This window comes from Armigeres subalbatus, chromosome 3 (genome assembly GCF_024139115.2).
Source record: "Armigeres subalbatus isolate Guangzhou_Male chromosome 3, GZ_Asu_2, whole genome shotgun sequence".
In the NCBI taxonomy this organism is placed as follows: Eukaryota; Metazoa; Arthropoda; class Insecta; order Diptera; family Culicidae; genus Armigeres; species Armigeres subalbatus.
The window spans coordinates 147883418-147897119 of record NC_085141.1 but is presented as its reverse complement, the minus strand read 5'-3'; the positions used below and the strand labels follow the sequence as shown (position 1 = coordinate 147897119).

General features: G+C 40.4%; 1 protein-coding gene across 1 annotated transcript; it reads left to right on the top strand.

Annotated features, from left to right (window-relative positions):
* The first annotated feature begins 2689 nt into the window (after window positions 1–2689).
* On the top strand, window positions 2690–3953 carry LOC134225683 (large ribosomal subunit protein mL45). The gene is made up of 2 exons (XM_062705957.1): window positions 2690–2848; window positions 2907–3953. Exons 1-2 carry the CDS (start codon window positions 2801–2803, stop codon window positions 3864–3866), a joined length of 1008 nt encoding a protein of 335 aa, XP_062561941.1. The 5' UTR covers window positions 2690–2800; the 3' UTR covers window positions 3867–3953.
* Window positions 3954–13702: the final 9749 nt, after the last annotated feature.

Genomic DNA, 13702 nt, shown 5'->3' with positions numbered 1-13702 from the left:
CCATCATGGAGGTAGATTTTTCCTGCAGATTTCTTCTATCATTCCCGAAGTAAGTATAAAAATAATAATTTATTCTCTATAGTGAATGGCAAAGTGCAAAATGTTTTAAAAAGAATAAGTCCGCTAAAAATAAATTTATTTGTAGAGTGGAATAAATGTTCGTACAACGTTTAACAAAAGCCATTGTTGTTATTGCAATAAGCGAATTATCAAACGTTTATTCAACGTTTCAAAATTATATAAATAAACAAAATTGAAATCGGAAACAGACGCAATGATGTTTACTGATAACGTCAATTATTAGACTTCCTAATAAACTCATGCTCGTGCGTAGATTGTAATAGCACGTAATAGAGTTTTCAAACGATTGTTCGATGCTTCAAAAACAAATTATTTAAACATATGCATCACGATGAACAGCATAAACTTTGCAAGTTTAAGTTGTTTGTATTTAGCTAGTTGTTCAATATACATTTCGATTAAAAAAGAAATAAGTCGGTAACGTTTATAAAAGTATTATACAGATACATAGCTGAAAGCAGAACAGAAGCTGGTTACAAATGTCAACAATGTTTGCCCAATTTGTTATTCCATACTACATATTGTTCAGCTACGAATACTTTAATTAAACGTTAGTTCGACAATGATGTCTATTTTGTTGGCCGGAGAAGGGGAACCCTCTCACAAAGAATAACAATTAGAGTTCCCTCTCTACACCACGGCAGGCTACTGACTGATACTTCTGCCAGCAACTGCAGTTCTCTTTATTCAACAATAGGTATATACAATAATCCATAACAAACTTCCTTAATCTATACCAAAGAGCAACTACAACTAACCGGCGCCCGCTTCTTATCCATCTTCGATCTACAGCGAAGCGTCGCACACTACCTGATATTCCAACACTCCTCCTTAGTGTGCACGCCTCGCAACTCTCCTGGCTCCTTCTAACACCGAGCCTCCCGACCAGAGCTCCTCATCGCCGAACAATTCCTCTCCTGGCCCAATCCGTTGCCCGTACAAATGGCCTCTATCCGACGTTTGCACAGCACCCTCTGTTGACCAGCTCCTGAATGTTCCGACGCTCCTCCTGGAGTTCTGCTGACCAGCCAGCATCCTACCGAACGTTCCAACCTCCTGATGAATTCCGTCCGGCGCTACCCAAGACTTACGTGGCTGATCCATGATCCCACTGCGCCACGCGACTTATGCGGCCGATCCATGATCCCACTGCGATAACGTCGACGGCAATAACATCCCACTAAGATGGAGAACGGGAATCGTTCCTGGGCCCATGACCTGTTGGCCAGAAAAAGGGAACCCCCTCACAAAGAATAACAATTAGAGTTCCCTCTCTACACCACGGCAGGCTACTGACTGATACTTCTGCCAGCAACTGCAGTTCTCTTTATTCAACAATAGGTATATACAATAATCCATAACAAACTTCCTTAATCTATACCAAAGAGCAACTACAACTAACCGGCGCCCGCTTCTTATCCATCTTCGATCTACAGCGAAGCGTCGCACACTACCTGATATTCCAACATATTTGTGGTAACTGATTGTTACTTGGGGTCTGTCTCAGAGTCTATTATATAATATAGAGTTGCGCAAAGAGTGAAGCCAAATCTACCTATTGAACTGTCAAACCGTCTACCTATCGAGCAAAGTAAACAAATGCTTGTTGGTGAGGCGGAAGTATTGTTATCGCCTAATGATTATTATGGCGTATTAAAACGCATGAATTTAAATGTATTAGGTTTGATCTAGAAACAGCTTCAAAAAACATCAATTCGTTCCCTAATAAAGTAGCAACAAGAAACTCACGTGTTTGCCCTCTGCGGGTGACTATAGGTTATCGAATTAAAAAGCTTTAGAAGTGAACGCTCCCGTGAAGTCACTTGAAGGGTTGAACAAAATTGAAAGTTGGAAACAGAATAACAAGAGCATCATTCAGAATAAGTGTAAAGCAGACCCCACACGAGGCATATATTGACAATACTTTTTTCGTCAAACTTTTCATCAAACTTTTCTTCAATATTTTCACTGATTAGCCGGCATGGCCGTAGCTGAAGAATAACTCAATTTTTTCTTAAACTAATACGAATCAAATAGCGGTATAACGCACAAAACACGCACACACTCAACCGTCATCGACTCCTGTGGGAAAACTGCGGGGGGAGATGAGGGGAAATATTGAAAAGAATATCAAACTTTTCTGATTTCCCTCAATATTTACTTCAATATTTTGGGTTCGTACTCACACGATCAATCTTTTTCTTCAATAATCAAGAGTTTGTCAAACTTTTTCCGTCGTGTGGGGTCTGCTTAAGAATATCCTCTTTGCGTAACTCTATATATAATAGTCTCTGGTATGTCTGTTCTCTGTGATATATATATTGTGTATCCGGAATAAATTTATACCGCTTTTTATACCGAAGTTGGATTTTTCTCCAGATACAGGCAACTTTCCCAACTTCGGATATAGTGCGCTGGATTCGCCTAAAGATGCACTATACAACGCATCAATTAGTTTGACAGATAAAACTTCGGAAGAAAGTTCGGTTTGGAAGTCCCGACTTCCGAATTCTAAGTTGGTGCTACGCCGACAATACCACACCGCATACATCCCTGCACTGTTTTAGATCGGTTTGAAAATACCAAACCGGTTCTCCCCTTTCTCCTGTTTGACAGCGCCGCATCGACAAAAATCTTTGGGCAAATTCGGCAAAATCCAAAATAAACGTCAGTCATCCAGTCATCCAAATAACACGGATTTTTTTTTTCTCTGTTGATCATGGCATCGATTTCGACTATCTGCCGCGTTGGATTAAAATTTCTTCAGGTGCTAACAATATTATTCTACCATTGTATTGATACTCATCTTTTTCGTTTATTTCCAGCTGCCTCACACGGGTTTTCTTGCTCCGTATGTCCAGGCTGTGGCAGCAATTCAACAAAACCAAGTCCGTCACCGGCGAACCAAGCATTTCGATCCCAAGTGGAAGCGATTGCGTAAACAAAAATTCGTCAAGGTAGATATTCCAAATTTAAACGAAAAGGCGGAGGATTTCAGCCAGGAGCAGACCAAAACAAGAATGAAAGAGCGTGGAATCTTACCACCGCGTCCGTGGATGGAGCGCCCATTTCACATCAGTTGTACTGGAGGGGTGTTCGAACCGTACGTTCCACCAGAAGGGGATGGAAAGATGTCGGCAGTCTCGAAGGAAGGTGCTAAACAAAAATTCGAACAACTAGAGAAGAAAACAAAATCAATGATGGCCGTAAGAAAAATACGAAGCTTTGATGACGACTTTGAACCTCCGGAATTTGCTGCTGCGGCACAGGAGATATACATCCAAACGCATACCTTACTGGCTGAGAAGAACAAGTACAAGATTCGTGAAATAGTGACAGAAAGAGCCTATCCGGAGTTGATGCACAATGTGAAAGATAAGACCATACGCTGGAGATTCATCAAGTCGTTAGAGCCTCCACGAGTCGTTCATGCTCGTTGCACAGATGTTGTCAGTAAGGATAATATTTTCGGTCAAGTGACGGTGCGATTCCATACCCAACAGTCACTCGCCATTTACGATCGATTTGGACGATTGATGCATGGAAGTGAAATAATCGCGAAAGATTGCTTGGAGTACGTCGTATTCGAGAAGCATCTTTCTAACGAATATGGAGTCTGGCGGCTACACGAAAAAATAATCCCAGACTGGACGCCACCGAAGTCGCCAGCTTACATAACTTATCGGGTAGACGATGAACCTACGCCTTCCAACGATAAGCAACCTAAAGATGTAGCAGCAACTGTTGAAGCCGATGCGGATAAGTTAACAACCGCCAATGCTTAGAAAACTAGCGTTGGAACCTCAAAGTAAGTTGTTACACATATATAACAAAATATTTAGATTCATGGAGAAAATGTTAGAATAATTAAATCTTTTACATCATTTAGATATCACTCCCCATTTAAAAGCAATCAGAATCTACTTTTATACATGTTATGTATTAGAGTGGTGCGCAGTTGTATGGAAAAATGCAAACTTCATCCAATCAAGTGACTTACTTACTTATGGATCCTGTACACCTCCGGTGGTGCAAAGGGCCGACTCGAAAGATGTCCATCTTGAACGTTGTCCAGCTATTGCTTTAACCTGTTGCCAGGTTAGATTTAGGTCGACTTCTTTTATTTCTTTATTGAGGCTTCGCCGCCATGAGCCTCTGGGTCTGCCTCTGCTACGATGTCCCGCTGGGTTCCAGTCTAATGCTTGTTAACAGATTTCGTTTCCGCCCCAGTACGTAGAGTGTGGCCGACCCAGCCCCACTTCCGATCCCGAATTTCTTCGGTGACAACGACGATAGAGCTCGAATTATATACCACAGGTATCTGTTGATGAACTCTTGGGATACCGAATTGATAGAAGAGTCAAAATGCGTCTAGCTTTAACTGAGGTTTATTGTAATACTAGCAGACCCGACGAACTTCGTTTCGCCTAAAATTTAATTATTCTCTGATTAGTTATCGAGTTATTTCTGTTTCATTTGTATGGAAGCCCCCCTTTCCAGAAGGTAGAGGGTTTTCGAACCACCACATAAACATATCTTCGCTTCCAAAACCTCCACATGCCAGATTTGGTTCCATTTGCTTGATACATTCTCGAGTTATGAAGAAATGTTTCATTTGTATGGGAGCTCCCCTTTCCAAAGCGGGGAGGGGTCTCGAACCATCTTAAGAACCTTCCCTGCCCCCAAAAACCTCTGCATACAAATTTTCACGCCAATCGGATCAGTAGTTTCCGAGTCTATAAGGTTCAGAGAGACAGAAATTCATTTTTATGTATATAGAAGAGAAGAAGAAGAAGAAGATGATATATAGATGATTGTTTGTGAAAAATAACAAGTTCTAGTAACTAGGGACATAGTGTAGCTAGGGTATCTTGATTGTTCAAATGTTAACTTGATTATACCCCCGCTCAATCGGATAATCCTAGTTCTGTTCTCAGGGTCTTGAATCTGTTGAACAGTGTTGTAAAATGTCATTTGCATTCGTTTGTATAATTTTCCCAGAACTTTTTTCAGAAGGTAGCTACCAATTCATGTTGTATGACGAACTTATAGCGGTTAAATGGGCCTACAACTTTGTCTAACGCGACTTTGCTGTAAATATGTAATCTGGGGCGTAGGAGGCAAAATGTCATTCAAATGACATTATGTCAAATGACACGTGACATTTTGGAGAGTTTTCACTCTCCAGCCTTTGATGTTATACTTAGAGCAATGTACCCTTGGACAAAAATATAATCCTACTCAAGCGTTATGAGTACATTCAAAAGTATGGAAGAAATTTTGCTTCTAAAGAAAGTTAGGAACAAATTAGTCAAATGACATGCAGATGACATTTTACAAGCCTGCTGTTGAACTCTAGGGCCTTTGCAAAGATATCCGCCACTTGGTCTTGAGTCCTAATTGGTTCAATCTTCAAAGTCCCTGAGACCACATGATCGCGCACAAAATGGTGCTTAATGTCTATGTGTTTTGTGTGCTTCTTCTCCAGATTTTTCGCCATACAAATGCAACTTCTGTTATCTTCATAAATTGTAATGGGTCTGGACGATTGTTGAAGATCTTCAAGTATTCCTTGCAGCCACAAGGATTCTGAAACTGCTGCACTAAGTGCAACGTACTCCGCCTCGCTAGACGAAGTGGCAACAGTGGTCTGCTTTTTACTGCACCAGGCTACCGTACACCCAAACACTTGGAAAATATATCCGCTGATGGATTTCCTATCATCAGTGTCGGAAGCCCAGTCTGCATCTACAAATCCTATCAATGCACGACTTCAATGCACGAATTCCACTAGAACGTCAATTTCTTTGTGCCTTGCAAGTAGCGAACGATTTGCTTTAGAGCTTGCCAATGCTCAGTGGACGGCTGTTTTTGGAACCTGCCTAGGTAATTAACGGGATAGCATATATCGAACACTAAGCATAACGTACATTAATGAACCGAGTAATTCCCGGTACGGTTTATTGATATGTGTTAGCACCAAGCCTTTCTCCATCGGGGTTCGCGCTGGATTACATTCAGGCATTCCGAAACGGGTTATCAGCTTATCAATGCTTGCATCTTGAGATAACTGCAGCTGACCATCTTCGCGGATGAATGCGCTCCGGAAAAATAACACGTGGGAGCACGTAGATTTTCCAGCCGGTGCCCGAGCGGTTCCCTGCAAGTGGATATTTAAGCTCAAGTATGCAGATAACGGCTCAATCAGCAGGTACAAAGCAAGGGTTGTGGCCAAAGGATGCTCCCAACTTCAAGGGTACGACTATCAAGAAACGTATGCACCCGTGGTTCGAATGACAACCGTCAGGACTGTAATAGCTTACTGCTATCGAAAAGAGTCTTCTTTAGTTTTAAAATAAAACGTCTGAGTTCGTGGTCAATCTAGTAACAACTGTTTATTCAAACATATCTGTATGCTCAGAGAACCTCAAGGTGGGTTCTGCTATTTTACCGAATAGCGTAATCTACGCTTGCCACTACAACTCTTTTCCCCTTAAGTTTATAGTCTAGTAGAGGATAGCAATGCTCAAAACTATAATTCAGAATTTTTTTTAATTGAAAAACTTAAGTGTAACAATTCAGAAAGCAAACTTTTCATTCTGTGTTTGCATATTCGAGTCTTCATTTTAAACTACCGTAATTTCAAAACTAAAACAGAATTCGATCATATAACTTATTTCAATAATATACATAGACCTTTTTTCTTCTATTTTTTGTCTGTCTTTTGCTACGTCGAGGCCGTTCTTCTTCGCGGAATATTCGAACATTCTCTTCCGGAATATTTTCCATTTCATCAGTCCGACTTGATGCTCGCCTCTCGATACTGCGGCAATCGACTTCGACCACATTTGAGGCAGGAACGGAAGTCGTACCGGCGAGCTCTTCCTCATCGAACAAAATAGATTCGGCCGCGAAGCCATAAAAGTCCGAATCGGAGTGTTCGCTCTCATCTTCACTTCTTTTACGTTTCCTACTTTGACCGGCACTTCCGGAAAATTCATCAAAATTACTGGTGTTGCTGCTGGGTTGTGCTAAAATGGACTGGACTCTCTCCATTAAACACAAAACGACGGAAAGATCGTCGGCGAAAGTCTTCCACAAATTTAATTTGACGCTTGTGCGCCGAAATTATCCGACCGTTTAAGGATATGTTTTGCATCATTAATCACTTCCTCTACTGTGTTCTCATCTGTCATCGCATTGATACGTTGATTATTTGGCGCCATCGGCTGCAAAAAGGTTCTCCTCTATCCATCGAAGAAAGTATCTAACCAGCTCCGTCCCAAAAGCGGGACAAAGTCATTCGCACCACGCAATACGATAAGATACTGGACAGACACTATTCCATTTAATTTTACCGAAACTCGCAATTTGCCCAAAATACTCAATCGGTTGCCGTTGATAACATACAGTTTTCTATTAGTCTCCTTTAATTGGCATTTACTAAAATTCTTTAGATAGAACGATTCAGATATAACACTCTCCGTGGAGCCACAATCCACCTCCAATGATAATTGCCTATTCTCAATCCATGCTTTCACATAGCATGGTTCATTTCCTCGATTTTTAGAAGAAACCATCATACAGTGAATGTCTTCGTCGTCAGAATCTGATTTATTTAAATCTTCCTTAAGGCGTTTGAAAAGGCCTGACGTATGAGAAGTCGAAGGTGTTGGGGAGTCAATGAATTTAACGGTTTGCCTTGTTTTACGAGGGCTCTTTCTTTTTAATCTATAGCAAAATTTCTTCGTGTGCTCAGTTTTATGGCAAAACGAGCACTTAAATAGCTTTCCAGTTTTATCACTTTTACGTCCATTGTCATCACTCCTACTCCTTGAGTAATAAGATCTATTACGATCATAACTTCTACTCCTACTACGGAACAGGTGTCTACCTGAATCTCGCTCCTTTCTTCTGCCCAATATAGCGACTACGCTAAGTCTCTTTTCTTCATCGCGGTTTACAAATCGAGTCCTATTTGAAGACAACTCTTGGTTCACAATAAGCTTTTCTGCTTTAGCAGCTGTTAATTCATCTTCGTCGAATAATCTCCTCTGCACATTCCTATCGTAGGTCCCTATAACCAACGCATCACGAATGGCTCTTTCTTTAAAATCGCCAAAACCGCAAAGTTCTGCCATTTGCTTAATAGCAAGTACAAAATCCTCTGATTTTTCAAATTGCTCTTGCCTACGGGTCCAAAATTTGTACGTGTATATATCAGAGTCTTTCTTGTCATACCTCTTTTTCAATTCATCAGTAATTTGTTTGTAAGATAAATCTTTAATATTCTGACCCGGAAAAAGCAACTTCAGCTGACTGTAAACTTCCACTCCACAAACGGCTAAAAATGATATTTTATATCTGTCTGCTGTATAATTATTGTGCTCAAAAAGGAACTCTAATTGTTCCAAATATTGGGAAAAGGGGATCGTGCCCGGCACATACGGTTCTGTGGTTGTTGTTAATGACATCCTGTGTATTTAACTCTGCAGCGGCGCACAGTGGGCGCAACAAGCCAAAAACGTGCGTTTTTTTATTTACGTGCGAACGGTTGATTTGACATAGGTGGTGTCTTCGGAAGAAAATTTTAACAAAAAAAATACAGTATACCCCGCTGATCCGACAAATGTATGGCCGGACTACCGGGGTTTCTCTCGTTAATCCGACTGTCAAAACCGTACAAATGAATCAAAACAAAATCACAGCACAAAATTGAGAACTGACAGCATAATGTGTTTAAATGGGTGTTGATACTTTTTAATCCGGAAAATTCCGAATTAGCGAGATCCGGACTAACGAGTCGTCGGATTAGCGAGGTCCGGATAAGCGGGGGGATACTGTATATCTTTTGGAAGATTAGGGTGACCTAAAAATTCGTCTGTTAAGGTGATCCAAATTTTTTTTTTCATTTTCGTTCAAAAAAAAAATGAGCCGCTACAAAAGTGATAGAGCTTGAAAATACAAACAACTTCGTAGAATATACCAACTCTCTATCTTTCAACGGTAGCGAGTAATGATGAAATTTCAAAAAATCGTGTCTAAAACCAGTTTTTTTCAAGAAAACTTTTTTCTTATTGTTTTTCGACATGGACATGTTCTATAAAGTGAACAAGTACATCAAATAAAACGTTTTCCTGTAAAAATGTGGATATTTCGGAGGTATATTAGAGAAGTTATTCGACTTTTTCATATTATATAATGCAATTTTGTCCATATCTTTAATTGAGGCAAATTGTGTGATCAAACACCAACCATATGAAAGTATAGACATCCAACTACCAAATGCACTCTGTTTTATTAGGAGGAATTTGGAGGAAATATTGATTTGACAAACAATTGACTCAAATTGGCATAAAAATCATTTTTTAAATATATTCATGGACCACCCTATTCTTTTATTTCGCTTGAAACACTGATGCTATGTACATATTTGCACCCGATTTTTTTGGAAAAATGAGTGGGGAAATATGTATAGGGTTTCTTACCCCATTCCCGGCCTAACATGCGTACGACTTCATTATTCAATTGATATTTATGACAGGAAGCAACTTTTCCAGAATTTTGTGGGCTGTATAATACTGCATTGGGGTTCAATTCTGCTTAAAAAATAGCTATTTGTGCTAAATATCGTTCAAAAAAGCTTTTTTTGATTTAAATTAACGAGGTGCTTAAAAACAAAAACAATAACTTAAAAACAATATTTTTTCACCATTTGAAATCGAGAGAATTATAAATAACATGATAGCGTCAACGTATTAGACAGTTATCCTATTAACGATGAAGGATCATTTTCATTCTCCTGGCCTTTTGGCAGCACGGTGCAGCTAGAAGTTTTTGGGCCGAGGTGATTTTTTGTTCGGTTTGAGAATACATTTTTAAATGTATTCTTATTATGTTTATATAAGTTCTAGTGATACGTTCTAGTGATTAGATTGAAGTGCGTGTGTTAAGCATTATTGTGTGGTGATTAAAAGCTTGAAGTAATGATTGTAACGAGCACTAGGACGATTTTCAGGTAGGTGTTTATTTGATAATACCGTTTTGTAAAAGTGGAAAAAATCATTCCGGCTCAGTGGTGTGGCATCGGAGAGCGAGTTTTTGAAATCTACATTTTTATTTTCTACAATTAGATCAATTAGGAGTAAAACAAGTGATTGAAAAATATTGAGTATTGTGAAAAATAAATGGGAGACTTTTTAAAAATTATCAATCATAAACCTACGGCTTCCAAACAGTATAAATGATTATAGTTTTCTGTGCAGTGAGCCGGGAACCGGGTCCATAGGCTCAAGTGGTGATTTACCCTATCTGAACTGTTACGATTACAATATAGATGAAAATGTGAGCAAAGCATCAGGATTTCAGGAGAAAAATAAAATCAAGCTGATTGATATGCCAAATGCATTCTGTTATAATAGAAGCAACTTGGAGGAGCTATTGGTTTGATTTACATAAAAATGGCAAGCTTATATAAACATGCTAAAACACTATTGTTGGGAATAGTCACGTTTAAATACTTTTTGAGAGCAGATTCCATTTCGATCAGCTTCAAAGCTGTAACATAATTTATTTATTATTAATTTACATTATAAATTCATAGTTCTAATCTTACATTTTAGTATTATAATCTAGCGGACCTTTTTCCTAACAAACGAGTCACTTTAAATTTCTTCGATGTACAGTGATCGTTCGCTAATTGGGGCACGACCTCACCCCAACTAGCGAATGCCGTTCGCTAATTGGGGCGTTTTGACAAGCGTCAATGTTGTTTACTTTTGCGTTGAACAAAGGAAAATTTTACGCGCCAGAAAATATCGATCCCGCCAAACACGGAAACAAAACGTCAACGCGTTTTTGACATCACATTCTGACGTTTGACTGTTTTTTAATTGGGTTTCGCCCCAATTAGCGAACCCCCAACTAAAAAGCGCCCCAACTATAAAAACCCCAAGTAGCGAACGTTCACTGTACTCGACTGTAACTCTTAGGGCCGATTTCTTCACCCCCGCTTAGTCGCTAAACCATGTTTAAGCGTATGTGTAAGCATCGCTTAAGAGTTAAGCGGAGGTGAAGAAATTGGCCCTTAGTGTACAAAAAAAGTACATAAAAGCAAAAGAAATGCCCACAGATAACAGATATTGAGGCTGGCATCCGAAGCGTGTGTAAACATCGGCAACCGTTAATTCAAATGTATTTTAAATTGGGACCGCGTTTAGCAATCGATTGGAGATGGCGCAAGGATCATTGTTATTGAAAACGCAGCCCGAATGCGGCTGTCAAATTCATTGGCTGCGTTCGACGGTTGTTAATCAGCTGCGTCAGTATGTACTGCCGCAATCAGTTGAGTAGATGGCAGTAGTGGGCCAACGTATATCAATTCAAAAGTTTACACAGGATTTGCAATAAAATTTGTTCTAGCTTAAATATCTGTTATCTGTGAAATGCCTAAAGCATGTATAAAAACGATGTAAAAATCATTTATAAGAAAATGTATAAAAAATGTTTAGATATATTTCCCAAAACATAAAAAAAAATGTTTTATGTCTTTATTAAACGCAAGTTGCTTTCGGATCAGATTTTGCGTCGCTAGTGATTTCTTGGCAAACGAGTTTTCAAAAGCCTTCCACATCTGCTTCGCCGTTTGTTTTTCACGGACAATTTCGAGACAATCGTTTCCTAGGAAACTGATAATAATAGATTTGGCCTTTTTGTCCGCCTCGTCTAACTTCGCTTTTTCCGCCGCCACGTCTGGGGCATCTTCCGTCAAGGTATTCTCCACTCCCATAGCGTCCAGATACATTCGTACACGAAAGCTCCAGTTATAGAATCGTGGTCCTCCGTGAAATTGAGGAATTCCGTGCACCGAATCTTTACTAGTGGAACCCATAACCTCTTGGGATACCGAATTGATAGAAGAGTCAAAATGTGTCTAGCTTCAACTGAGGTTTATTGTAATATGACTGTTTGTGAAAAATAACAAGTTCTAGTAACTAGGGACATGGTGTAGCTAGGGTATCTTGATTGTTCAAATGTTAGCTTGATTACATGAACACCTGCAACCGTTGAGTGTTCTCCACTGATACACACCATGTTTCGCTAGCGTATAACAGCACCGATTTCACGTTAGAGTTGAAATTTCGTATTTTGGTGCGTTCACTTATCTGTCTGTTTTTCCAAATATTTCTTAAACTCGCAAAGGCAGCCCTTGCTTTCTTGATCCGTGCCGCTTTGTCGATCTTGGTACCGCCGCCTGATGCCATTTGGCTACCAAGCTTCTTCGTAGTCAATGAATACCAAGTAAAGGGACTCTTGGAATTCGTTGACTTGCTCCAGAATGATGCAGAGCGTGACAATATGGTCCACACAGGATCTTCCGGCACGGAATCCGGCCTGCTGCCGCCGGAGAGTCGCATCGATCTTCTCCTGAATCCGGGCCAGGATTACTTTGCATAGAACTTTGAGAACGGTGCACAGCAACATAATGCCTCGCCATTTATCGCATACAGTCAGGTCACCCGTTTTTGGTACCTTCACTAAGATACATTGCATCCATGTGACCGGGAAAGTTGCGATGTCCAAGAGATTACGAAATAAACGATACAGTAGTTCAGCGGATGTCATGGGGTCAGCTTTGAGTATCTCTGCTGATATGCGATCGTCGTCTTATACATCGGATCCTAGGCAGATCATGCCGAGGTGGTGGTGGCCTGGCTGGCACTTGAAAAAGTTATTCGAAGTGCTCGAACCAGCGTTTCAGCTGGTCAGTTGGGTCGGTCAATGACTGATCATTCGCGTCTTTCACAGGCATCGCTGCATTCATCTTCGCCCCGCTTAAGCCTCGTGAGATATCGTAGAGAAGGCGAATGTCTCCGGTTGCTGCGGCCCTCTCTCCTTCGTCGACCAGAGAGTCTGCCCACGCGCGCTTGACCCGTCGACATAAGCGTCCAATCAAGTAAGATCAAGATTTTTATGAATCGTTTTGGGACCCCAATCAACTGTGCACAATATGGGCTCGATGGCTTGCGTCATCGCGTTTTAAATTTATATAGAAATTAGTATGGGAAAACGTTCTGTTTTGTCCTGATCATAATACCTGGGGTGGCATTGCGCACCTCGACTCGAAACGAGCAAAACTTTCATACGAAAGAGCTGTCGAGAGCAGACGAGGTCCGCTATCTGCACCCCACCATAGATGGTACGCTACAAGTTACAAGACTAAATTTTGCTGAATTAGTGTTCAAATAGTGTATTCTCTGCGTAGCGTAATAAATGAAATAGTTATGATGGACAAAACATCAAAACTTTCCGAAGTCAAATTCATCTATTGCTTCAAGGCTTGTCGAGCTATGCAATGTATCAGGTATCAGAACGTCGGCTCCAGGGGCACGTTCACCTCAATTTGGGAGATTTGTGCCATCGCCTTCACAGCCTTTTTCATCACACACCTGGCGGAGAAGGAAGTGAACAAAATGGAAAAGAATGTGATGGGAGAACAAAGGGAGAGTTTGGAAAAGGGCCCTTGAAGAATGCATACAACGCATATGCGTACAAGAGCTTATAGCTCCTTACCACAACTGGTTACGAACAAGAAAATACTCTGCAGGTTCAGGTTTCTGGA

Excerpts from the sequence above, each read along its gene's own strand:
- LOC134225683 (XM_062705957.1), top strand. The coding sequence starts at position 2,801 with ATGGCATCGATTTCGACTATCTGCCGCGTTGGATTAAAATTTCTTCAG. Across the intron at positions 2,849-2,906 it reads TTGGATTAAAATTTCTTCAG|CTGCCTCACACGGGTTTTCT; the intron begins GTGCTAACAATA and ends GTTTATTTCCAG.